The sequence below is a fragment of the Phascolarctos cinereus genome, unplaced genomic scaffold (genome assembly GCF_003287225.1).
Source record: "Phascolarctos cinereus isolate Bilbo 61053 unplaced genomic scaffold, phaCin_HiC Scaffold_9;HRSCAF=440, whole genome shotgun sequence".
Taxonomy (NCBI): domain Eukaryota; kingdom Metazoa; phylum Chordata; class Mammalia; order Diprotodontia; family Phascolarctidae; genus Phascolarctos; species Phascolarctos cinereus.
The window spans coordinates 189,606,509-189,632,905 of NW_027556402.1; the positions used below are offsets into that span (position 1 = coordinate 189,606,509).

The 26,397-nt window shown below is 38.7% G+C and overlaps 1 protein-coding gene across 3 annotated transcripts in view; it reads left to right on the forward strand.

Moving 5' to 3' along the window:
- The window catches only part of EVC (EvC ciliary complex subunit 1), a 135,764-nt gene that overhangs the window by 96,810 nt on the left and 12,557 nt on the right, over positions 1 to 26,397 (forward strand). For all 3 annotated transcript variants that reach the window (XM_020992261.2, XM_020992262.2, XM_020992263.2), the window contains 3 exons: positions 11,820 to 12,026; positions 14,250 to 14,394; positions 16,509 to 16,620. In XM_020992261.2, coding sequence (XP_020847920.1) covers positions 11,820 to 12,026; positions 14,250 to 14,394; positions 16,509 to 16,620 — 464 coding nt within the window. The remainder of the gene's footprint in view (positions 1 to 11,819; positions 12,027 to 14,249; positions 14,395 to 16,508; positions 16,621 to 26,397) is intronic.

Here is a 26,397-nt window from a genome sequence, read left to right on the forward strand (position 1 = left end):
TGCTTTGCCCTTGCTTGGATCTGGGTCACAATTCTGGGCGGAGGTCCTGGGGTGAGGAGGAGCACTAGCGTGGAGTGGCTCATAGTGGCTGTGGAGAGGAACCCCTCCTTACAGTTACAGGACAAAAAGGAGTACTTGTGTTCACAGGCCAGGAAAGGAATCAACACCTTGCCCTTTATCATACCAGGTTGGAAGAACAGAAAATTTACAGGTCCCTACAAATATCTCTGAAATCAGCTGTACAAACCCCTGAAGCTTGGGACAGTACATTCTCCCCATTGGAAGCAGACTCTTACCTTAACAAAGAGTTTAAAACTCAAGTAATTGGCTGGGATCATGAGCAAGCAGCACAAAAAGAGTCAGACTATATTATCTTACTTTGGTGACAAAGAAGATCAAAATATACAACCAGAAGAAGACAACAAAGTCAAAGCTCCTATATCCAAAGCCTCCAAGAAAAATATGAATCAGTCCCAGGCCTCGGAAGAGCTCAAAAGGGATTTTGAGAAGCACGTAAGGGAAGTAGAGGAAAAACTGGAAAGAGAAATGAGAGTCATGCAAGAAAACCATGAAAAACAAGTCAACAGCTTGCTAAAGGAGACCCAAAAAAATACTGAAGAAAATAACACCTTAAAAAATAGCCTAATCCAAATGGCAAAAGAGGTCCAAAAAGCCAATGAGGAAAAAAATGCCCTGAAAAGAAAAATTGCCCAAATGGAGAAGGAAGTCCAAAAGATTACTGAAGACAATACTTCCTTAAAAATTAGAATAGAGCAACTGGAAGCTAGTGACTTTTTGAGAAATCAAGACACTGTAAAACAAATCCAAAACAATGAAAAAATAGAAGACAATGTGAAATACCTCATTGGAAAAACAAGTGACCTGGAAAATAGATCCAGGAGAGAGAATTTTAAAATTATCGGACTATCTGAAAGCCATAATCAAAAAAAAGAGCCTAGACATCATCTTTCAAGAAATTATCAAGGAAAACTGCCCTGATATATTAGAACCAGAGGGCAAAATAGAAATGGAAAGAATCCATTGATCTCCTCCTGAAAGAGATCCCCAAAGGAAAACTCCTAGAAGTATTTAGAAATATTATAGCCAAATTCCAGAGTTCCCAGGTCAAGGAGAAAATATTACAAGCTGCCAGAAAGAAACAATTCAAGTACTGTGGAAACACAATCAGGATAACACAAGATTTAGCAGCTTCTACATTAAGGGACCAGAGGGCATGGAATATAATATTCCGGAGGGCAAAGGAGATAGGATTACAACCAAGAATCACCCTACCCAGCAAAACTGAGTATAATCCTTCAGGGGGAAAAATGGTCATTCAGTGAAATAGAGGACTTTCAAGCATTCTTGATGAAAAGACCAGAGCTGAATACAAATTTGACTTTCAAATACAAGACCCAAGAGAAGAATGAAGAGGTAAACAGGAAAGAGAAATCATAAGGGACTTATTAAGGTAGAACTGTTTACATTCTTGCATGGAAAGATGATATTTGTAACTCATGAGACCTTTGTCAGTATTAGAGTAGTTGGAGGGAAAAAAACTATATGTATAGATAGATTGGTAGATAGAGGACACAGGGTGAGTTGAAGATGAAGGGGCGCGATATCATACACATTCAATTGGGTATGAAATCTGTCCTACCCTACAGGAAAATAGGGGGAGAAGGGGACAATAGAGCAGGGGGATGATAGAGAAGAGGGCAGATTGGGAAAGGGGATAATCAGAAGCAAATACTTCTGAGGAGGGACAGGGTCAAAAGAAAGAATAGAATAAATGGGAGGGCATGATAGGATTAAGGGAAATAGAGTTAGTTTTTCACAACATGTCTACTATGGAAGTGTTTTGCATAGCTGCACATGTTTAACCTGTATTGAGTTGCTTGCCTTTTCAGTGAGGGTGGGTGGGGAGGGAGGAAGGGAGAAAATTTGAAACCTAAAGTTTTAAAAACATACGTTTAAAAAAAGATTTTCACATGCTACTGGGAAATAAGAAATACAGGAAATGGGATACAGAAATCTATCCTGCCCTACAGGAAAATAGAAGGGGAAGGAGATGAGGTGGGGGGAGATAGAAGAGAGGACAGACTAGGGGAAGGGATATTCAGAATGCATGGGGTGAGATGGGGTGAAAATTTGGAACTCAAAATCTTGTGGAAGTAAATATTGAAAACTAAAAATAAATTTATATTAAAAAAAAAAACCAAAGGAGGGCAGCTTTTTAGATTTGATGAACCATCTATTCAAGCCCAGGATGTTGTTGTCATTGACTGAATTGAGTCTCTGTGGGCAAGTCCTTTCTCACTGTGTGTTTGATTATTTATCCTTGCTGAGTATTTCTGTTTAGCAAAAGAGGGGTGTGTGTGTGTGTGTGTGTGTGTGTGTGTGTGTGTGTGTATTACATTAGCTGCTGCACTGATTTAATCTCTCCAGATAGTCAATTTGTATTTGGGTCCCGTGCATACCTGGCTTAAGAAATGGGTAATTCATTGCTAAAAACAAACAAACAAACAAAACATCACTTTTAGCTGGGAATTCCTAAAGGAATGTTGGGCTACGTGAATCAAGACTCAGTTTGCCTGCAGTTCTAGTCAAGGTGAGCTTTCTTCTTCTTGGTGTATGACTTAAAGTATTGGATAAAAAGTGTGACACAGATTTGATAGCTTCCTTAAAATGTTCTCTTTCAGTCATTTTCAGTCATGCCTGACTCTCCATGACCCCATTTGGAGTTTTCTTGGCAAAGATTCTGGAATGGTTTGCCATTTCTTTCTGCAGCTCATTTGAGAGATGAGGAAACCGAGGCAAAGAGGTGTAAGTGACTTGCCCAGGGTCCCATGATCAGTAAATGTCTAAGGCCAGATTTGAAACTCGAGAAGAAGAGTCTTGACTACAATCCCAGCATTCTGTCTATTGTACCACCTAACAGCCCTCCTTAAAATGTGCATTTTTGTATTCCAGCATTTTTAATTACATCTAAGGTGATGATGATAGATTCTCTGGGTGGTAAAAGAGCCTTCAATTTGTAGTCAGGTTTCCTGTGATCAAATCCTACCTTGCAACTTACTTATTGTTGACCTTGAAGAAGTAACTTAGCTTCAGTGGGTCTCAGTTTCCTCATCTGTATACTAAGGTACCTTCTACTTCTAAATCTTGTGATGCTGTGTTCTGCTTATCACTCTAACTTTAGAGCCTAGTAAGGAAACAGAAATGAACTTATCATATCCCCAGCACCTTTGGTAATGTTTTACACATATTAGGCACTTAATAAATTTTAATGAAATTTAATTGTTATATTTCCTTTGAGGTAGATATCAGATCATGGCCATAGGGCATGGAGGAGATATAGCATTCATTTGGAATCATAGTTGGGTGGGTTTCATGGAAAACTGTTAGATCTGAATTCTATGGAGAAAGATAAAGGTGGTTGGAGTTATGTGGGACCCTCGAGAAAGCCAGTTTCTGTACCCTGCATTATTCCCAAGATGTCTGTCTGAGTGCAGTGAAGATGGGGGAAATGGGAAAGGACTATCAGATCTGGGGAGTAAGTGAAGAGCAGTATCAGTCACCAAATTCTGAAGTAAAGTAAAAGTATGTGGGATGCTGAGAAGAAACGATAAAGGCAGAAGGAATGGACATAAAAGTAAATGAGTCAGTAACCGACTGGCATTCTTTGTTATAAAAGGTGTCTGGCTCTGGGAGGAAGAAGAGAGAAGGTTACAGGATAAAATCTAGGAGATGTAAAAATAAAAGATATTCAATAAAATTTATTTTAAAAATAATAGCTGACATTGACATATTCATTTGGGGTTTACAAAGTACTTTACATGCTCTCTTATTTGATCCTGTGAGGCAGGTATTATTATTTCTGTTTTAAAGAGGAGGAAACTGAGACATGGAGAGGTTTTAACTAGTTTATAATCAAACAGGTACTGTGTCTGCAGATGGATTTGAACCTATCTCGAGCCTCTCAAACATGCCAAAGTCCCTCTCCAGAGTTTTGACAAAAGCAGTTTTGAAAGAAACAAAGGATTTTGGCTACTATAAGATTCACTTGTCTATGTACATGGCACAGATTTCAGGGACAGAATCACCAAATCACAGAATTGATACAGAATTGGAGGACAGTCATGGCCTCACTTCACAGATGTGGAAATTCAGAACTAGAGAATTGAAATGATTGGCCCAAAGTCACATAGGCAGAAGAAGACACAAGTACTGCATTGGTATGATGGCTAGAGAAATGGGCTTAGAATCAGGAAGGCCCAAATTTAAAACCTGCCTCTGGCATGTATTTAGCTATGCAGTCACGGGAAAATCACATTGCCCGATTTGTGGAACATCTAGTTGCTGAAGTGGGGAAGAGTATTGGACTTATTATTGAACTATTGAACAGAAAGATCTGAGTTCAAATTCTGTCTCAGACACTTACTAGCTATGTGACCCTGAGCAAGTTACTTAACCTCTCTGTGACTCGGTTTTCTTATCTATAAAATGGGGATAATAATAGTACCTACATCACAGGATTCTTGTAAGGATTAAATCAGACAACATATGCAGTGCTCCATAAACCTGAAAGTACTATATAAATGTTAATAGTTATTATTGTTGTTATTATTAACCTAATCTAAGCCTCAGTTTCTTCACTGGTAAAGTGCAAATAATAATGTCTATACTATCTACCTACTCAGCTAGGTAGAACAGTGGACAGAGCACCGGGCTTGGAGTCAAGATGACTTCAAAGCCAGCCGTAGACACTTACTAGCTTTTTGATCCCTGGGCAAGTCACTTAAGTTCTGTTTACCTCAGTTTCCTCAACTATAAAATGGGGATAATAACATCTACCTTCTAAGGTTGGTGTGAGAATCAAATGAGATAGTATACGTAATGTAAATTTTAAAGAACTGTATGAATGTTGTTGTCATCATTATTGTTATTTTGAGTTTTGCCAACATGTAAGGTTTAAGTACTATATAAATGCCAATTCTGATAATAATGGCAGGAGTGAAATTTAGTGTAATAATCAGTTTCTCAATCAAAAAGTATTCAGTAATTATCTTCTCTAATTATCTGCTATTTCTCAGTCACTGTTTTAGGCCCTGGGAATGTCTAAGATACAAAGACAAATTGCTTTCATTCTATCAGGTAGACTATATGGACTGACATATTTACATTGTTTCATTTTCATCTATGTATTCTCAGAACGTAGTTATATATGGCATGTATATGGCATATAGTAGGAACATAATATGTGATTTGTCTTTTGTTCTGGAAGAGGACCATGACATCATGGAGATGATGACATGACTTGCAATTGAATTGGATTTGAGTGAGGCAGGGCTGTACAAAGTCACCAGCCTCACTTTCTCCTCTGGAGTTATCTGGGTCCAGGGGCCAGATATAGCTCAGGATGATTAGAGATGGCCCAGTGTGCAGTGGAACACCTTGGCCTTTTTAAGCTAAGGTCTTTTTGAGTTCTCATTTTGAATGAGGCAATGGCCATACTTGATTGATGGATAAAGAAGACTGGACTCTTATCACTCTTAGGACAGATATTCTTAAACCGTGTGTGTGTGTGTGTGTGTGTGTGTGTGTGTGTATGATGGACCCCTTTGGCAATCTGGGACTGCTTTGCTACTTAGGTTCATAACTGAAGAAAATGCTAAATTATAGTTAGAAGTTAGTGAAAATCAGGATGTAACCTTTTCCCATCTGAGTTCATGGATTCCTTGAAATCTACCCTCAGATCCCTTAGGGATCCATGGACCTCAGCTTAAGCACTCTTTTTTCAAAGGATGACTTTCATTCTTGATTTAGCTGTGTTTAATGAAGGCTAGGAAATTTATCATATTGCCATAGAAGCAGAAACGAAGTCTGATTACAAAGGAAAGGATAAGGCTTAGGATGTTGGGGTTTTTGTTTATTTATTTGGGTTTTTCTTCAGTTAAAAAAAAATAAAAATCAGATTTCCCTTGTCATATGTACCATCACCCACCCTCTGAGCAGGCTGGGAAGAGACAGTGGAAGGCGAGAGCAGAGGTCCAAATAGGATTTTTCCTTTTCAGACTGTTTCCAAAGCACTCTGTTGAATGGCAGCCCAGGACAATTTCAGTGGCTGTTCTATTTAGTGGCAAGAGAAGAATGATGGACCTTTTGATTAGGCTAAGGTGTCACTTTTATTTTAGAAAAAAATCTGTGGCAAACCCCCATTTGGCTATGCAGGGTTGACATGTGTCTTTTATAATGGCAGAAAATGATGAATGAAGTTTCCATAGGTGTCAAGTTAGAAAACATCTGCCTGAATTGTAAATAAAGAAGAGTAAAAAAAGTCAGTGTCTGGGTGAATTCCATTGGGCTGCAGGCTGCCTAGGATTCTTTGGACAACTGGCTTCCTTCTTCATGCTTATTTTCAATGGAAAATAATATACAGAAGACTACACTGTTCATTTTGTGTGACTTTTTTCTCTTCTTTAACTATAAGGAATAGGCTTATACGTCCAAATGAAAGTGTTGCACAATGGGAAGACAGCTTTAATTTTGTGTTTTGTCCTCGTTTCTTCACACTACACCTTAGTGCCTGTGATCAGAGCATTCAGCAGTATGTCATGGACCCTGATTACCAATCCTACCTGAAGCGGACCCTTTTATGCCAGGAATTCTTTTCATTGTTGAGTCTGTATTTCTTTAAGCCTTAAAATGAACAGTGAATGTCACATACCTAAGATGAACGTGGTTAATTAGAAGTTTTAGTAACCATGGTGGATTTCACTGACCAAAACACAGCATCCACACCAGCTTTTCTATGTGAATGTTCACTCTGAGTGGGGAGACAGGTCATTTTCATGATTGGCAGGTGGAGGTAGACTTTTCACAAATTTGCCTCTGCTATGAGAACTTGTAGAAGTGGGGACTTTATTTCTGTAAGCCATTATAATTATAGACTTAGTAAAAAAAATGGAGCATAGAATAATGACTAGAGTTCTGAACTTAGAATCAGAAAGACTTGAATTCAAATCTGTCCCCAGATACTTATTAGCTGTGTGACTCAGTTTCCTCATTTATCAAATGAGGGGGTTGAACTCCATGGCCGCCAGGTTCTTCTAGCTCTATATCTAGATCTTATTCAAAGCCTTTAGAACAGGGAATGTTAGAGCTCTAAGAGACCTTAGAATATAGAACAAAGAGTGGTAGAGCTAGAAGGGCTTTTAGAATATACGATGTTAGCACTGGCACAGAACTTAGAACACAGCTTAAAATGTTAGATTTGGAAAACCCTTTAAAATCCTATAGATTTTTAGAGCTGGAAGGGATCTTCAAACATGGAATGTTGAAACTAGAAGAGACTTCATGGTGTAATAAATCATCTAACCTAACTTCATATTACTTGGAGACTGAAAAAAAAGCAAACAGAAACATACCAAAATTATCTCCAGAGAGCTTGGCCAAATAACTGAGATTTTACCAAAATTGAATGGCTTGAGACCTTAAAATGTAGCTTTCAGCAATATCTTTGTGAAAAAAGTAGTGAAAAGTCTATGATAGATGACAAATCAAAGTTCAGAAACAAGCTCTTTTCATTGTGATATAATAATTCTTCAGGTGAAGACTTGGGTCTGAGCCCTGACTATGCCACTTACTAACCAATATGACCTAAGCAAGTCTCCAAGCCTTAGTTTTATTCCCCATAAGATGGGGAAATTAGAATGTGGCACTGCTGCCTTCCCAAGGTTATTCTAAGTACAGCACTTTGAAAAATGAATTATTCATGTAATTATTATTTTTTATGCTGTCATCTATTTTCTTTAAATCCAGTAGCTTTTCTTGTGGCCACCACCTCCAAAGGATGAAGCAACAGATCTCGCCAATCTTCTCACTTACTTTATATGCTCTTTCCGATTTCCTTAATTCATTGATTTATCATTCATAGATTAAATGCTGAAGTCTGATGGTTTAAATCTGATTTGCCAAAGGTAGAAGATGATATTGATGAGGAAAATTAAACAGGTACAAAAAACTATCAATTCTTCACATAAATCTATGATGAAAAACCCATGTTTCGCTATGGTGGATATTCGAATATCAACTATGGCTTCTGATTCCTATTTGTTAATAGAGATCCATCCCCTATGCCTAGAAACAGTATGCTTACATGTCAGTGTCCTTCTCTGACTTCCCTCTGGTCCCAAATTCTAACAGTCTACTCATCCTGATTTGAACCAACTTCTTTGACACCATTAGTGCCACAGTGTCCTTAGCAAGGCCTTCAGCATCACCAAAGGTCAGTAATATTTTGAATTCATTCTTTGTACTTGTGAAGTTTCTCAGTTAGCAGTCTAAGGTGCTGACAGAAGAGGATGCTTGGTCAGCTGGCCTCTCTTTCCTGTGTGTCAGTCTGGTCAATATGAGACAAAGTCATCAGCTGCTGCCTTAAGACAGCACTTTCACAGAATGAATCGTCTAAGAGTCAGAGACTGTTAAATGTGCAAGCAACCTCAGATAGCATTTCATCGTCAAATCATAGGATCTCAGAGTTGGAATGGATCTCTGAGGCACATCTCATCCAAATGTGCTCGCTCTCGCTCTCTCTCTCTCTCTCTCTCTCTCTCTCTCTCTCTCTCTCTCTCTTTCTCTCTCTCTCCATAGATAGAGAGATAGATAGATAGATATACACACACATATATGCATACATGCATATGTGTGTATATGTACATAATATATATTATGTATATGTCATATATACAACATATAACATGGTTGTGTGTATGTGTGTGTGTGTGTGTGTGTGTGTGTGTGTGTGTGTGTGATGTGGATGGATCGATGGATCGATGGAAACAGATCTAGAAACAGAAAGGGGCTTGCCCACAGTGACAAATAACTGAATTGAACTATGATAAATAGTCTTTTGAGGTCACTCAATAGAGTTTCCTTTTTCAATGGTTTGAAAAAAAAATCGATTTAAATTGTTTTTCCCTAGTACTTAGGGTAGCCAAAGCTGCATAAATATATGTATGTGTGTGTATGTATATGTGTGTATGTATATGTGTATATACATATATACATATATGTGTGTGTGCATATATCTGTATCTATATATATCTGACCCTGAACTTGCAATTCAGTAGGGAAGCAAGGCTTATATAGTTAAAATGATAAATAAGACATTAGAGCAAAGTTTTGAAATACAAAGCAGTATAGAATCAAAATTCAAAGATACTATAGCAAAATAAGCATCCAGTTGGGAGCTTGGAGAACTGGTGTGGTATAACCTCTTGCTTTGGGGGGCCTTCCTCACTAATAAAAAGAGTGGATTAAACTAGGTCTCTGAACACTCTTTGAACCTTAACATTCTATGTTCTGTGTTCTAAGGTCACTGTGGGTTCTGAAATGCTGTGTTCTAAAATCCTTTCCAGGTCTAACGTTTGGTAGTCTTTGTGTTCTGTGGTCTAAGACCCCTACTACCTCTGAGAATCTTAGGTTCTTTATACCACTGACAGTCTATAAGTCTTAAATTATGTGAAAAAAAAATCTGGGAGCTCTCTGTGGGCAATCAGGAAAAGGAGAAATCATTTTGCCCAGAATGCTTTCATGGAGGTCATGGAACTTGAAGTGGACCTTGAATGATGTAGTTACCTCTTAACATCTCAGGCACACTCCTATACTCCCAGCTACTCAGGAGGCTGAGGATGGCATATCACTGAGTTCAGGAACTCTGAGTTGCAATAGGCTTATACCTGTTGGATGTCTGTGCTAAGTTAGGCATTAATGTGGTGAGCCGTTTGGGGAACAGGACGCCACCAAGTTGCCCAAAGAGTGGCAGACTTGTCCAGGTTTTGAAACAGAGCAGGTCTAAGCTCCCATGGGACCAGACCCATGAGTATCCCAAATCTGAGGATACCTAGTCTGAGAGACACAATCTTTTTTTTAAAAATGTAAATAGTATTTTATTTTTTCCAATTACATGTAAAGATAGTTTTCAACATTCATTTTTATAAGATTTGAAGTTCCAAGTTTTTCTCCCTCCTTCCCTCTCCTCTCTCCTCCTTTTCCTCCTACTCCCCAAGACAGCAAACAATCTGATATAGGTTATACATGTGCAATCATGTTAAATATATTTCCACATTAGTCCTGTTGTGAAAGAAGAAACAGAAAAAAGGGGAAAAAAACACACAAAAAAAGCAAGAGAGTGAAAATAGTATGCTTTCATCTGCATTCAGACTCCATCCGTTATTTTTTCTGGATGTGGATAGCATTTTACAGCATACGTTTTTTGGAATTATCTTGGATCATCATATTGCTGAGAAGAGCTAAATCTATCATAGTTGATCATCACACAGTGTTACTGCTACTGTGTACAATGTTCTCTTGGTTCTTCTCTCTTTACTCAGCCTCAGTTCATGTAAATCTTTCCTGGTTTTTCTGACATCTATAGCAATCTGGGAGAGCAAGGGATAGTTTACCTATCAGATTTATGGAGAGCAGAAGAATTCATGACCAAACAGGAGGTAGAGAACATTATGAAAGGCAAAATAGATAACTTTGATTACATTAAATTGAAAAGTTTTTGCACAAAGCCAGTGCAACCAAGATTAGAAGGAAAGCAGAAAATTGGGAAAGAATTTTTACAACCAGTCTCTCTGATAAGGGCCTTATTTCTAAAACAAATAGAGAAGTAAGTCAAATTTATAAGAATATGTCATTCCCCAGTTGCTAAATGGTCAAAGGGTATAAACAGGCAGTTCTCAGATGAAGAAATTAAAGCCATCTATAGTCATATGAAAAAATGCTCTAAATCGTTATTGATTAGAGAAATGCAAATCAAAACAACTCTGAGGTACCACATCACACCTATCAGATTGGCCAACGTGACAATGACAAATGTTGGAGAAGATGTGGGAAATTTGGAACACTTGTTGATGGAGTTGTGAAATGATCCAACCATTTTGGAGCACAATTTGGAACTATGCCCAAAGGTCTATAAAAATGTACATACCCTTTGATCCAGCAATAGCACTTCTAGGGCTATGTCCCAAAGAGATCATACAAATGGGAAAAGGACCCACATGTACAAAAATATTTATAGCAGCTCTTTTTGTGGTGGCCAAGAATTGGAAATTGAGAGGATGCCCATCAATTGGGGAATGGCTGAGCAAGTTGTGGTATATGAATGTAATGGAATACTGTGCTATAAGAAATGATGATCAGGAGGACTTCAGAAAAACCTGGAAAGACTTGTATGGTCTGATGTTCAGTGAAGTGAACAGAACCAGGAGAATGTTGTACACAGTAACAGCCATGTTGTTCAATGACTAATATTAATAGACTTGGCCCTTCTCAACAGTTCAAGGACCTAAGACATCTCCAAAGGCCTTATGATGGAAAATGCTGTCCACATCCAAAGAAAAAACTGTGGAGTTTGAATGCAGATCAAAGTGTACTATTTGCTCTTTTTTTTTCTTTCTGTTTTGTTTTATTTCTTCTTTCTGATTGTTCCCCCTATTGGTGCTAATTCTTACTTACAACATGAATAATGTGAAAATATGCTTAATAGGAATGCATATGTACAGCCTATATCAGATGGCATGCCATCTTGGGAAGGGAGGTGGGAAGGGTGGGGGAGAAAAATTTTAAAATCAAGAGCTTTTGGAAGTGATTGTTGATAAATCAAAATAAATAAATTTTAAAAATGAAAAAAAAATTTACCTTTTAAAAAGAAAACCATTTTTAAAAGAAAAAAATAATAGTAAAAGGGCTCTCTCAATCCAGTTGAGGGAAAGTTAGCATCCGTTTCCTTTTCATTACCTCTGTAGGAGTCTCGTATCCTGGAAGAAGAGAGGAAAGTAAAGGAGGAAACTCAACAGACACGTTTGGAATTCCATCAGCAGTTCATTGTGGAAGTACAGGAATGTATACAGTTTCTTCACCAACACATGCAGCAGGTGATTGGAGAGGCCTTGCTTGAGCATGCTCGGTGTGATATGGCCAAAAGCCGAGCCAAAGACAGAGATGATTTTAAGGTAAGAGGGACTCTGGAACTCCTTGATAAATTTGTCATAACAAAAATTGGGGAGAGGGAAACAGAAGAGGCAGATGGAAAACTATGATTTATGAAAGTTATTGAATATATTGTGCAGTAAGAAAAGGTAACTGAGGAATCCAAGAAACATGAGAAGATTTATATTATATTAAATGATGCATAATGAAATAAGTGGAACCAAGAAACCAATATACTCAGAGTATAATGATATAAATGAAAAAGAAGTTTGAATGCTGGGTAATTGAAAAACGGTGAAGTTACCAGAAAGCAGATAACATAACATGTCTTTCCCTCACAGTAGAGAGATGTTGGGTTACTGGGACAAACTGATATATACATTGTGAAATGCAGTCACTCAAATATTTGTGCTTAATTTGTTTTTAATCACAAAGAAAGGTCAACTGGGGAGAGAGGTGTTGAAATGACTTGATATAAAGATAAAATGCATCAATAAAATGTTTTAAAAATAAAAAGACATGAAAAGATTTTCATAATCACATAATTCAAAAGTAGTGCCTGAATAATGCCTTAAGGAGGAAATCATATTGATCCTTGACTAAAAAATAATACACATTTTCATAACACTTTGTAGTTTGAAAAATACTTTATGTGCATTGCCTTATTTAATCCTCATGCTAACCCTTTGAAATATGCAGTATTATTGTAGCCATTTGATAGATGAGGAAAGTGAGGCTCAGAAAGCCGGCATTCTATAGTGGAAAGAACATTGGATTTGGAGTTAAAAGACCCAGTTCCATTTTCTGATTCATCCTGTTACGAAGTTGTGTGACACAGGGCAAATCACTTTCCCTTCCTAACCTATAATTTCATCATCTGTCATATAGTACTTTTCCACTCATATTGAGAAAAATGCTTTCTCATCTTTACATCTCTATATAAATGCGAGTTATTAATACTACCAGGGAGGTAACACAGCTAATCAGACATAGATCTCAGTCTCATACCCAAGTTTTAGAATTTTAAATGCTAGCATCTTATCCACTCTGCTTGCAGCCTGCTCAAGAGATGTTTAAGAGATGTTTCAAAATTTTCCTTGATGGCTTTGAAAGCAAGAGGAAGGTGGCTGATACTTTTTCTCCCTCTGAAGGTTCCTGCTTATTCTTTGACTCTCATCATAGCTAACAGACACACCTACTTGCTAGAAGTCACGGTGGCCAACATATAAACGGCCACCTATGGTGGCAGAGAGTTACAGAGAAGGGAGATCTTCTCAAGTTCTCGCTTTGATGAAATGTCCCCTTCAGACCTCACATAAATAGCCTGATATCATGCACCTCTGACAGCACAGTGGTGTTACTATTGGGAGGCAGAGAGGTGATACAGTGGTTAGAATGTGAGACCTGAAGTCAAGTAGATCTTGAATTCAGCTCCTTCCTCAGATACTTACTAGCTGTGGGACTCTAAGCAAGTCAATTTGCCATCTATTTCCATTTCCTTATCTGTAAAATGGGGTGATAATGATACCTACCTCCCAAAGTTGTTATGATAATAATATATCTGTAAAGCATTTTGCAAATCTTAAAGTATCACATAAATGTTACCAATTATTTTATTGATCTCTGCCACTAGCATGTAAAGTTCATATTGACATGGGGCGTGTTTTCTGAAAAATGTGTTTCACCATTCTTCCTCTGCTTGGCACGGTTCTCAGCACACAGGGGTTTACAGTCTGGGAGTCATCTATGACTCTTTGTTCTTAATTTTTCTAAAAAAATTCTAAACTTAAACATTCCCCTCCGTGAACATTTTTATAAACACAGCAGAAAAATAGAATCATATGTGAAAATGCAAATTCCTATATCTATAGCTCTTTTTTAAAAAGCATTTAATAAATTCAACATGTTTTTAGAAGCTATTCAGCTTGTCTGTGTTTCTCTCTTTACTTCTATCTGTTCTTTTCTGGGCATAATTTTAGGTGTTTCAATGATGCTTTTTCCTTTCTTTTCTTCTGTTAAAAAGTTCATCTCATCATCCTTGGCTCTTTCCCTAGTTCCCCCTAAACTGCCAACTTTTGTCTATTCTCCCCCCACAATACCACCCTATTTGCAACCTTCTCTACATTCACATCACCACCACCCTAACTCATGCATAAGGAGCCCGGTGAGCAACAGCATGGAGGTGGAAAGACTGTATCCTGATACCTATCTAAAACCGTATCCTTCCCTTTTTCTTTTTGGAACAGGGGACATTGATAGAAGCAGCTGTAGAAAGCGTATATGTGACCAGCAGCAATGTTAACAGGCTCGTCCACAGTTACTACCAACAAATTGGGAAAATCATGCAGGGTCACGAAGAGAGAAAACTCCATCAGCTCAAGGCATTACAGGGTACCCCACTCTCTGTGGTCTGATTTTCTTTCTGAGAGTCGACATCGTTGTTGAGTTTACTTTGGAGAATAAATGATTTTTAATTGGATTTGACCTCTAGAAATACATTGAATAATAGCAAACTATCCAGAAATTAATGATTTCCCAAATTAAATGGGCTAGTGGTAAAAGAGAGAGGAGAATAGGCATTTATATAGTAGCTACTAGGTCCTAGGCACTATACTAATAAGTCTTTTTCACAAATATTATCTCATTTGATCCTCACAACAACCCTGCAGGGTAGGTGCTATTATCCTCATTTTACAGTTGGGGAAAATGAGGCAGGGAGATTAAATGACTTGTCCATAGTCACACAGATGGTGTCTGAGGCTGGATTTGAACTCAGGTATTCCTGATTCCAGGTCCAGAACTCCGTCCACTGCACAACCAACTGCCTCTAGCTAATTAATTGGGTTGGCTAGGTGGCATGTTGGATAGAGTATCTGACCTAGAGTCAGAAAAACTGAGTTCAAATCCAGCCTCAGACATTTAACTGTCTATATGGCCCTAGGCAAGTCACTTATTTGCCTCAGTTTCCTCATCTTTAAAATGGGGATTAACCTCCTAAAGTTGTCAGAATCAGATGAGATAATAAGTCTAAAGCACTTAGCACGGTGAATGGCACATAGTAAGCACTATGTAAATGTTAGCTATTTGTTGTTGCTATTATTATAATTATTAATTAAAGAAAAGAGGAGTATCCTTCCTCAATATCTTGTATCTTCAAGAGTTGTGAATAAGTATTTAAAATTGTTGTTCATTCATGTAGTTAGAAATACTGGACTGAGAGTGAAGCAACGTGAATTTTCATCCCTGTGTTTTGATATGTATGTGACCTTGGACATGGTACATCCTTCCCCTCTTCAGGTCTTTATTTCGTCCGTAAAATGAGGGGATTAGATGAAGTGATCTACAAGACCACTTCTATAGCTTGTATTGTTTGCTTCTTGTTCTAATGTCTCTTTTAGCTCTGACCTTTTCATAGAAGTTGAGAGGGCATCTAGTCCAACTGATACCCAAAAAGGAATTCCCTCTCCAAGATCTCCAACAGGTTGTCATCCAGTCCCTAACTGAAAACCTGTAATAATGGGAAAACCACTACTCCTTTAGGTAGGCCATTCCATTTCTGGATAGTGCTAATTGTTAGGGAGTTATTACTTATATTAAGTCAAAATCTATTATGTTCACCAAATGGACCTCATTATGCCTTCTTCTATATCTGAAGTCTCTTCTAGCTCTCCCATTCTGTGTTCTATATATTTATGGTCCCATCCAATTCTGACATTCAGAGTTAAAGAAATTCTGTGTATGGACTGGGCCTCAGCTTTGGGCCTAGCAACAGTTTATAACCTTTTGTCTGGAAAAAGCAGTATGGTATGGTCCATACCCACAGCCTCTTATCTCTGCAAAGAATCATGGATTCTTCAAGTAAAAATATTTAAAGAACCTGTGATTTCATCTGTGTAAGGAGGTCCAGATGAAGAAGCTCCCCCCACAAAAATAGAACAACAGCTGCCAATCTAAAAATGTTGCCTGTGGCAATGAGAATTGAAATGACTTTTCTATGGTCATGCAGCCAATATACCAGAGCATCCACTGGAACTTGACAAGACCATTATGCCACACTGCTTGTCAGTGAAATGTAATGAGTGATTATTATAATTTAAGTAGTGGGGTCATAGATTTAGAGCTGAAAGGGGTAAACTAGCATGACTGTCTCATTTTACAAATAAGTAAACCGAAATTACTACTGTTATTATGAAGTCACTTGAACAAGGTCACACAGCTCCTAAGAACAAAGCGAACATTAACAACCTATGTCTACAGACTTCCAGTCTAGGGCCCTTTTTCATACATCAAACTTGTTCTCGCTAAACTACAATTGGTTAAAATCTTAAGAAGTTCTCAAGTAAAATTTATCTTTGAAAGATTTTTTTCCTAGTCAAATTAATAAGATCTCAAGAGAAATGTGTGACTACTTGGCTGTGAAAAGATATATATATTTCACTTGTCACACAAAGTTCGGAAGAGAGTTATTTTGAACTGATGGTTTAATGGAAGTACTTTTCTTTCAGCTGAAAGGATGGACAATTACAAGCTTCAGAAGCAAACCGAATTGAGTGACCAGTCACCAAGTAGAAATGCATCAAGACCCACCTCTGATGTGCCCAGCACTGTCCATCAAAGGTGAGTGTCTGCAGTTTCTCACCATTAGCAGCCCTATTGTCTTGATGGTTTTCTTAATAAATGCGTATGACTGACCCAAATGTGCTAAGTGCCATTCACAGCACAGGACTGGTTATGGTCTCTGGCTGCCAACAAAAGCATCCAAATATAGCAACATTGGATAGGGCAGGCACAATAGAAGCAGTTCTGTTTTGTGTAAGCAAATTACTGTCATCTTCTAAGTGTCTTGTAATTGATTGAATAATGCAGTTTTCTCTTAAGCACCCCCTCCACCTTTCCAATCTTGTTTCATTTTATTCTGTTTCATTCACTCTATATTCCAATCAAATTCAACTGTTAGCCGTTCCTCCAGCTACACAATCCATCGCTTACCTCTGTGCTTTTGCATAGACTGGCTCCCATGCCTACCTGTCTTCATTGCTCATCTCTGCCTTTCTGATTGCTCATCTTCCTTCAAGGTTCACCTTAGGTGCCATTCCTTTGTGAAGCTAGGACTAACATGGGGTGAATGAAATGTTGTCACAAGCACTGATATTAGGAGTCACGCTTTCTCCTTCATAGGGTTTACTTCAGTGCTTCCTCTCCAAGACAATCACTGACCACCCTTTACAAATGCCCTTTCTGTACCATCTCCTTTATCCTTCTTGCCGGAAAGTAAGAACTCGGGCCTAATGCCATCTCTGCCACTTACTAGATATGAGACCTTGGGGTAAGCCACTTCACTTTTCCATCTTTCAGTTGTTTGTTCCTTTTTAATTTTTTTTTTAATTTTTGAGAAAATTGGGGTTAAGTGACATGCCCCAGGTCACACAGGTAGCTGAGGCTGGATTTGAACTCAGGTCCTCCTGACTCCAGGGCCCAGCTGCTCCTGTTCCTTTTTTTTTTTTTCATCTGAAATCAATAGTATCTAAGGTCCTTCCTAGTTCTGGATTTCCATATTATCTGAATTAAAATTACTTTGAGACTTAATATTATGTATCTTTTGTCCTAAAGTTATTCCCAGCACTACAATTCCATGTTTGACTTTCTATGTAAACCTTAACCTGCTGTATAAATTTTAATTATTAGTTGCATAATACCGTTATAAAGTGGACCTGATACTCTAAAGTCCTTGCCAGTTTTGAAATTCTGTATTCTATGTCTAACAGTCTAATTCTGATATTCTATGTTCTAAGATTCTATCTAGCTTTGACATCCTGTGATTCTATGGTTGACATAGAATAGAAAGTGTAAGATCTTAGATAGATGATGGCATAATGAATGTATCCGCAGGAGCCATGGGGTGAGACACTGTCCAGTAACCTTTGCAGGAAGCAGAAATGGGTGATTGGTGACTCACTATTGAGGAGTATTGAGTAGCTATATATGGATCTGATCATAACAATCAAGCAGTCTGCTTTCTTCCTGGACCATGTGTCATTGGTGATGGAGAAACTCTCAGGACTTGGCAAATTGATGATTATTACAGTGTAAATAAAACAGACACTAAAGCAAAGTCAAATGCTGTGTAATTACAATGACTAGTCTCAGGGAAAAAGAGATGAGTAATGAATCTCTCTTCTTTCTTTAAAGAAATAGATGACTGAAGGTGTAGAATGTCAGAACTAGATACTGAGACCATAAGTTCTACCTCACTTATTATTTTTTTAAGTTTTTTATTTTAAAGTGTTTTATTGATTCCTTTTGTCTTTACATACCCATTTTACATACCCATATCCCTCTGTTCCAGACTGAACAATTAAGCAAAATATCCCAAGCAAAGAGTGTCTCACAATATATGTGATATTGTGTCCTAATATCCCCCAACCTCTCTGGCATAAGGGAAGAGAATATATTTCATTCTCTCTTACCTGAGACTTTTACTAGTTGATCTATTACTTAGAGTTTTACCTTCCTTTTAGTGATTTTTTTAAATTTACATTGTTGTAGTCATTCTTTATATTGTGGCCATGGTTCTGTTTGTCTTGCTTGGAATCAATGCATACTAATCTTCTACATTTCTCTAAATTCTTCATGTTTCTCATTTTTACTGCGAAATTATATTTCAGTCATTTCCCTAAATCAGTGGGTACCCACTTTGTTTCCAGTTTTGACTATCACACAGCATGCTGCTATAAATATTTTGATATGATTAGACCTTTGATTTTTATCTTTTACTTCTTTAATGTGTAGGCCTAGTAATGGTAATACTCGGAAAAAGAGTATGAACAGCTTGGACATTTTTCGTGCATATTTCCAAAGAATGGCTGGACCATTTTGTAACTCTACCAATACTGCATCAGTGTTCCTGTCTTCCCAAATCCTTTTCAAAATTTACTTTTCCCTTTTTTTATCTTTTCCCTCTTGGATGGAGGGAGGTGAAGGCTCAGAATTGTTTTAATTTGCATCTGAATCAACAAGCATTTCCTGAGAGCCACTGTGTTAAGCACTGGGGCCACTTATCTCTATTACCAATTTGGGTCATGTTTTCGTGTGGCCATTTATTATCTGAAAATCTTTTGAAAAGTGCATGTTTGGTTCTTCAACCGGTTTCTATTCCACAATAATTCTTGATGTTATTTATTGGTGCTACTTCCCAGCAGTATTTGATGTAAATTTAATTCACATTTTACTATATCTCTTCTATCTCTATTGATTAAGTGCTTGCTATCATTATCATTATCATCATCATCATCATCATTGTCATCATCATAATTATTGGTGTTATTTTTATTTATGTAGTCAAATTGTCTATTTTATATTTTATCAACTCCTCTATTCCTTGTTTGGTTAATAGTTCTCCCTGTAACCACAGCTGTGAGAGGCACTTAATCTCATTCTCTTCTAAAATTTTTATGGAGTGACTTCTAATGGCCTTTGGCATAATCAGGTCAGCTATCAATTTTGAGATTATTATGGTAAGTGGTAGAAGATGTTGCTTTAAACCTAATTTCTTTTTTTAATAATATTTTTCCAATTACATTTAAAAAACAATTTTAGCATTCTTTATTTTTAATTTTGAGTTCCAAATTCTCTCCCTTCCTCTCTCTCCTATCCCTCCCTAAGACTATAAGCAATTTGGTATGTGTTTTTTTTTAATATAAATTTATTTATTTTTAGTTTTCAACATTTACTTCCACAAGATTTTGAGTTCCAAATTTTCACCCCATCTTGCCCCTCCCCACCATCCCAAGATGGCATGCATTCTGAATACCCCTTCCCCTAGTCTGCCCTCCCTTCTATCTCTCTCCCACTTCTCTTATACCTTTCCCCTTCTATTTTCCTGTAGGGCAGGATACATTTCTGTCCACCATTTCCTGTATTTCTTATTTCCCAGTTGGATGTGAAAACATTTTTTTTAAACATGTGTATTTAAAACTTTGGGTTCCAAATTTTCTCCCTCCCTCACCACCCACCCTCATTGAAAAGGCAACTTAATATAGGTTATACATGTGCAGTTATGCAAAACACTTGCATAGTAGGCATTTGTGAAAAACTAACTCTATTCCCCTTAATCCTATCCTGCCCTCCCATCTATCTATTCTTTCTTTTGACCCTGTCCCTCCTCAGAAGTATTTACTTCTGATTACCCCTTTCCCAATCTGCCCTCCTCTCTATCCCCCTGCTCTCTTGTCCTTCTCCCCCTATTTTCCTGTAGGGTAAGACAGATTTCCATACCCAATTGAATGTGTATGTTATTCCCTCCTTAAGCCAAATCCTATGAGAATAAGATTCATCACTCCCTCTCACCTTCCCCTGTTTCCCCTCCACTGTAAGAGCCTTTTCTTTTCTGGTTTTTTGTGAGATAATTTACCCCATTCTACCTCTCCCTTTCTCCTTCACTGAGTATGATCCTCTCTCATCCCTTAATTTTATTCTCCAGATATGACCCCTTCATCTTAAACTCACCCCGTGCCCTCTATCTATCTGTACATACATACATATAATTTTTTCCTCCAACTACCCTAATACTGACAAAGGTTCATGAGTTATAAATATCATCTTTCCATGCAGGAATGTAAACAGTTCAATCTTAATAAGTCTCTTATGATTTCTCTTTCCTGTTTACCTCTTCATGTTCCACTTGAGTCTGTATTTGAAAGTCAAATTTTCTATTCAGCTCTGGTCTTTTCATCAAGAATGCTTGAAAGTCCTCTATTTCACTGAATGACCATTTTTTCCCCTGAAGGATTATACTCAGTTTTGCTGGGTAGGTGATTCTTGGTTGTAATCCTATCTCCTTTGCCCTCCGGAATATTATATTCCATGCCCTCGTCCTTTAATGTAGAAGCTGCTAAATCTTGTGTTATCCTGATTGTGTTCCACAGTACTTGAATTGTTTCTTCTGGCAGCTTGTAATATTTTCTCCTTGACCTGGGAACTCTGGAATTTGGCTACAATATTCCTAGGAGTTTTCCTTTGGGGATCTCTTTCAGGAGGAGATGTGGATTCTTTCAATTTCTATTTTGCCCTCTGGTTCTAAAATATCAGGGCAGTTTTCCTTGATAATTTCTTGAAAGATGATGTCTAGGCTCTTTTTTTGATCATGGCTTTCAGACAGTCCAATAATTTTTAAATTCTCTCTCCTGGATCTATTTTCCAGGTCACTTGTTTTTCCAATGAGGCATTTCACATTGTCTTCTATTTTTTCATTCTTTTGGATTTGTTTTGCAGTGTCTTAAGTTCTCATAAAGTCACTAGCTTCCAGTTGCTCTATTCTAATTTTTAAGGAAGTATTTTCTTCAGTAATCTTTTGGACTTCCTTTCCCATTTGGCCAGTATTGTTTTTTAGGGCATTTTCTCCTCATTGGCTTTTTGGACCTCTTTTACCATTTGGGTTAGGCTATTTTTTAAGGTGTTATTTTCTTCAGTATTTTTTGGGTCTCCTTTAGCAAGCTGTTGACTTGTTTTTCATGATTTTCTTGCATCACTCTCATTTCTCTTCCCAGTTTTTCCTCTACTTCTCTTACTTGCTTCTCAAAATCCCTCTTGAGCCCTTCCGAGGCCTGGGACTGATTCATATTTTTCTTGGAGGCTTTGGATGTAGGCTTTGACTTTGTTGTCTTCCTCTGGTTGTATGTTTTGGTCTTCTTTGTCACCAAAGTAAGATAATATAGTCTGACTCTTTTTGTGTGCTGCTTGCTCATGATCCCGGCCAGTTACTTGAGTTTTAAACTCTTTGTTAGGGTAAGAGTCAGCTTGCAATGTGGAGAATGTACTGTCCCAAGCTTTGGGGGCTTGTACAGCTGTTTTCAGAGATACTTGTAGGGACCTGTAAATTTTCAGTTCTTGCAAGGTGGTATAAGGGGCGAGGTGTTTACTCCTTTCCTGGCCTGTGCTCTGGTCTATTAGTGACCACAAGCACTCCTTTCTATCCTGGAACTGTGAGGAGGGTTTCGTCTGTACAACCACTACAAGCTCCACCACACAGTGCTCCTTCTCACCCCAGGATCATCGCCCAGAGCTGTGACCCATATCCAAGCACAGGCAAGGCAAGAGATTCCTGCCTCAGCACTTTCAAAGAGATCCCTGCAATCCCTCTGTGATCAGCCACTCCAATTCCCCCTCAGTCTGTGGGCCGGAAGCAAAGGAGGCAGTCCCTGCCCTGGGCCACTCAGGGAATAGATCTGAGACCACCTCACTTCTCTCTCAGCACCGCAGAAATAGACTTTTCCCACTGACCTTCTAAACTGTCTTTGGTGTTCGTGGGTTGAGAAGTCTGGAAACCACCACAGCTGCCTGTGATTCAGTCCTCTGAGGCCTGCTCCAAGTCCACTGTGGCCTGCCACACTGTGCTCCTCTCCCTGCCCTTTGTAATATACCTTTCTGATCAGGTTGTCTTGGGCTGGAAAGTTGTTTCACTCTGTCTTTTTGTGGGTTCTGCTACTTTAGAATTTGTTTAGAGCCATTTTTTATAGGGTATTTGGAGGGCTTTGGGGTAGAGCTCAAGCAAGTCACTGCTTTCACTCTGCCATCTTGGCTCCGCCCTCTGGTATATGTTATATATGTGCAGATTAGTCATAAAAGAAAACACAGATCAAAAATAAAACATAAAAAATGAAGTAAAAATAGAATGCCTCAATCTGCATTCAGACTCTATCAGTTCTTTCTCTGGAGATGAATAACATTTTTCATCATGAGTTCTTTGGCATTGTCTTGGATCATTGTGTTGCTGAGAATAGCTAAGTCATTCACAATTCACATACAATATTACTATTATTGTGTACAATGTTCTGCTGGTTCTGCTCACATCACTGTGCATCAGTTCATGTAAGTCTTTCCAGGTTTTTTATCCTGCTCACCAGTTCTTATAGCACAATAGTATTCCATTACAATCATATACCACTTGCTCAGCCATTCCCAAATTGGTGCACATGCCTTCAGTTTCCAACTTTTTGCTACCACAAACAAACTGCCATATGGGTGTGTGTATGTGTGTGTGTGTGTATACATATATGTGTATTATACAAATAGGTCCTTTTCTCTTTCTCTCTCTCTCCTCTCTCTCTCTCTCTCTCTCTCTCTCTCTCTCTCTCTCCTCTCTCTTTCTCTCTCTCTCTCTCTCTCTCTCTTCTCTCTCTCTCTCTCTCTCTCTCTCTCTCTCTCTCTCTCTCTCTCTCTCTCTCTCTCTCTCTCTCTCTCTCTCTCTCTCTCTCTCTCTCTCTCTCTCTCTCTCTCTCTCTCTCTCTCTTTTTCATCTCTTTGGGTTATAGACCTAGTAGTGATATTGTTGGCTCAAACCTTGGTATGCAAACCTTTATAGTCCTTTGGGTGTAGTTCCAAAATGATCTACAGAATGGCTGGGTCAGTTCACAACTCCATCTCTAAATCTAATTTCTATCAAATTGATTTCCTGTTTTGGCAAAAGGTTTTTTTTTAATAGAAAATGGAGTCTTTGAATAATTCATGTTCCTAGGTTTACCAAATGTTGAGCTGTTTTCACTTGCTTCTGTTTTTTTGCTTCTAGACTTTTCCACTGATTTGCTTTTCTGTTTTTAATCAAATAATTTTGGTGACTCTTGCTTTCATATCAAGGAGTTGAACAGGGGACCCTGCTTATCTGAGTCCATCAATTTACTTGATGGAATTTCAATATGTAAACTACAGGTAAAAGAAATAGTGAGGTAAAAGGACCTCCCTTTAAGGCTTTGAATGGCCCATTTACCCTTTGTAAAGTGCACCATTGAGCATAAGTTAAGGATATCCATCTGCCTATTGGCAAAGACAATGGATCTGTCCAATTGCCCTTTTCTCCACTAAGTCGCTAACTTTGGTGAGGAGAAGAAATTAACAATGTAAGAGTTTCAAAGCCAAAGAACCAACTCTGCCAGGCTGGCGCTTCAGAGTCAGTCAAGAAGCAAACTGTCCTATGGAGGAATAATCTAGCTTCCAGTTCTTCAGGAAACTTTTCATGACTCGCTCTTCACCTTTTCCTTAGCACCTCTTAGAGAACAAGAGTAAAATGGGACACAGGAGAGTCTTTCCCATTTTCCTACCCCCAGCAGTGGCATCTTGGAAACAGAAGCACAAGATGGCATTGAAGGAGAACAGAATCCACCAGCAAAATCTGGTTGAGTGGAGTCAGCAAGAGAAGTTTAAAGTCTGGCGCCTGCAACTGAGATCCTGTTCAGAATACGTTGAGTCCCAGAGCTGCTGGTCCTAGGGTTTCAATTATCATTCTTTTTTGGTTCCAATTATTTTAAGAGGGTGTAAGAGTACTCCAACCTTGAATTTTGATTGAGTTTAAAGCTGGAGATGATAGAGACTACAGCTGCACAATAACCGGTCTTAGGGTAGAAGTTTCTGTTGTCTCCAAAAATGTGTAGTGGTACTTAGCCCATAATTTCAGCTAATCCCTAAAGAAGGGAGAATAGAGCCCATAACTAAGCATGAAGCCATGTATCCTGCCTGTGAGCAGGTCCATGGACACTAGTGCAGAGAAACCACGCCACCACGTGGAGTAGGACAAAGTCGGCAGTAGGCGTCAGGGGACCCGTGATACTGGAGGTATAAATGCCTTGGCCATATGTGTTCCTACACGTATTCCTCTTCACTTGGAATTCTGAGTTTCCACTCTTCCCACTGTTACTTTTTTTGTATTTTTAAGAGAGTATAACTCAGGTTTATAGGACAGATGTTAGGAGTAACTGTCATAATGACTTTTCAGTAAATACCTTTGTTCTGAGCTAAGTGTGGCCTGTAGCTAACTATTGAAGACAAACATCAATGGAGATGCATGAGCTATAGTGTGGAATTAGAGAAATGATAATCTCACTGTTCTCTGACCTGGTCAGACTGCAGTCTGAGCATTGGGTTTAGATCCAGATGCTCCATTTTAGGAAAGACAAATAAGCGGAAAAGCATCAGAGTAGGAAGTCTAGGATGGTGAAACGTCTTAATACTGTGCTATATGGGAACTGGTTGGAAGAACTTGGGATCTTTTGCCTAGAAAAGGGAAGACTTGGGAGGACAGGTTGGCTACCTTCAGGTATTTGACAGACTGTTCAGAGGAAAGATTAAACATTCTGCTTGACTCCTGTAACCATGAGAAATGGGTGAAATTTCAGTGAAGCCAACTTAATTGTGAAGACATCCTTAACAGTTTTGTTGTTGTTCAGTTGTTTTCAGTTGTGTCCGGCTCTTCATGACCCCATTTAGGCTCTTCTTGGCAAAGATACTGGAGTGGTTTGCCATTTCCTTCTCGAGCTCATTTTACAGATGAGGAAACTGAGGCAAACAGGATTAAGTGACTTGCCTAGGGTCACACAACTAGTGAATGTCTGGGGCCAGATTTGAACTCAGGAAGATGAATTTTCCTGACTCCAAGCCCAGCACTCTGTTCACCGTGCCCCCAAATTGTCCATCTTAGCAGTGTTACACAAAAGTGAAATGGGTTACTTTGGGAAAACATGCATCCTACTTCATTAAACGTCTTTCAGCTTCAGAAATTCAATGACTACTTGTTGGAAATGTTAGAGATGGAAATCTTGGTCAGAAAAGGTTAAACCAGATCACCATTCCAGCCACCACTGAGCTAGGTAAGCTGGAGCAGAAAGGCAACCCAAGGGAGAAACAGGAAGCAACATGTAGCAAGAGGGCCAAACCACCTTAACCATAACCATCCCTCAGACTCCAGTGGAAATAGTCCAGTAATCTGAAGCCAAGATCCCCAAGGGTAATAGCAACCCCCAGGAGACTTAAGGCACTTCCAACCCATCCCCTGCTGCCATAATTCAGGGGAGCATCTCTTACAGGGCAGCTGACTAGCACAATGGATAGAGCACTGGGCTTGTATTCAAGAAGACTCATCTTTATGAGTTCAAATCTGGCCTCAGATGGTTCCTAGCTGTATGACCCTGGGAAAGTCACTTGACCCCATTTGCCTCAGTTTCCTCATTTGTAAAATGAGCTGAAGAAGGAAATGGCAAATCACTCCAGTATCTTTGCCAAGAAAACCCCAAATGGGGTCAGTGGGAGTTGGGCATAATTGAAATGACTGAACAATAAAAATCCCCTGTAGGAAAGTACCCTTTCATCCCTATCACCAAGGCCACCAACTGCCAACCAAAGTCTACTGCTAGGCAGGTAAACCCCAGAACACCCGCCCCCTGACACACACATCGGAACACCAGCCCTGCTTCCTTCTAGCTTTCCCAGACATTGCTCAGGGAAGCAACTGTTGTGGAAATTTAACTATGCCTTCAGGACTTTAGCCCTTTGCCTCCTTAGCAGCCATAGCAACTGAAGACCCCCCTCCAAAAAAAAAAGTCATTTTCACCAAATCATCAAATTATTTAA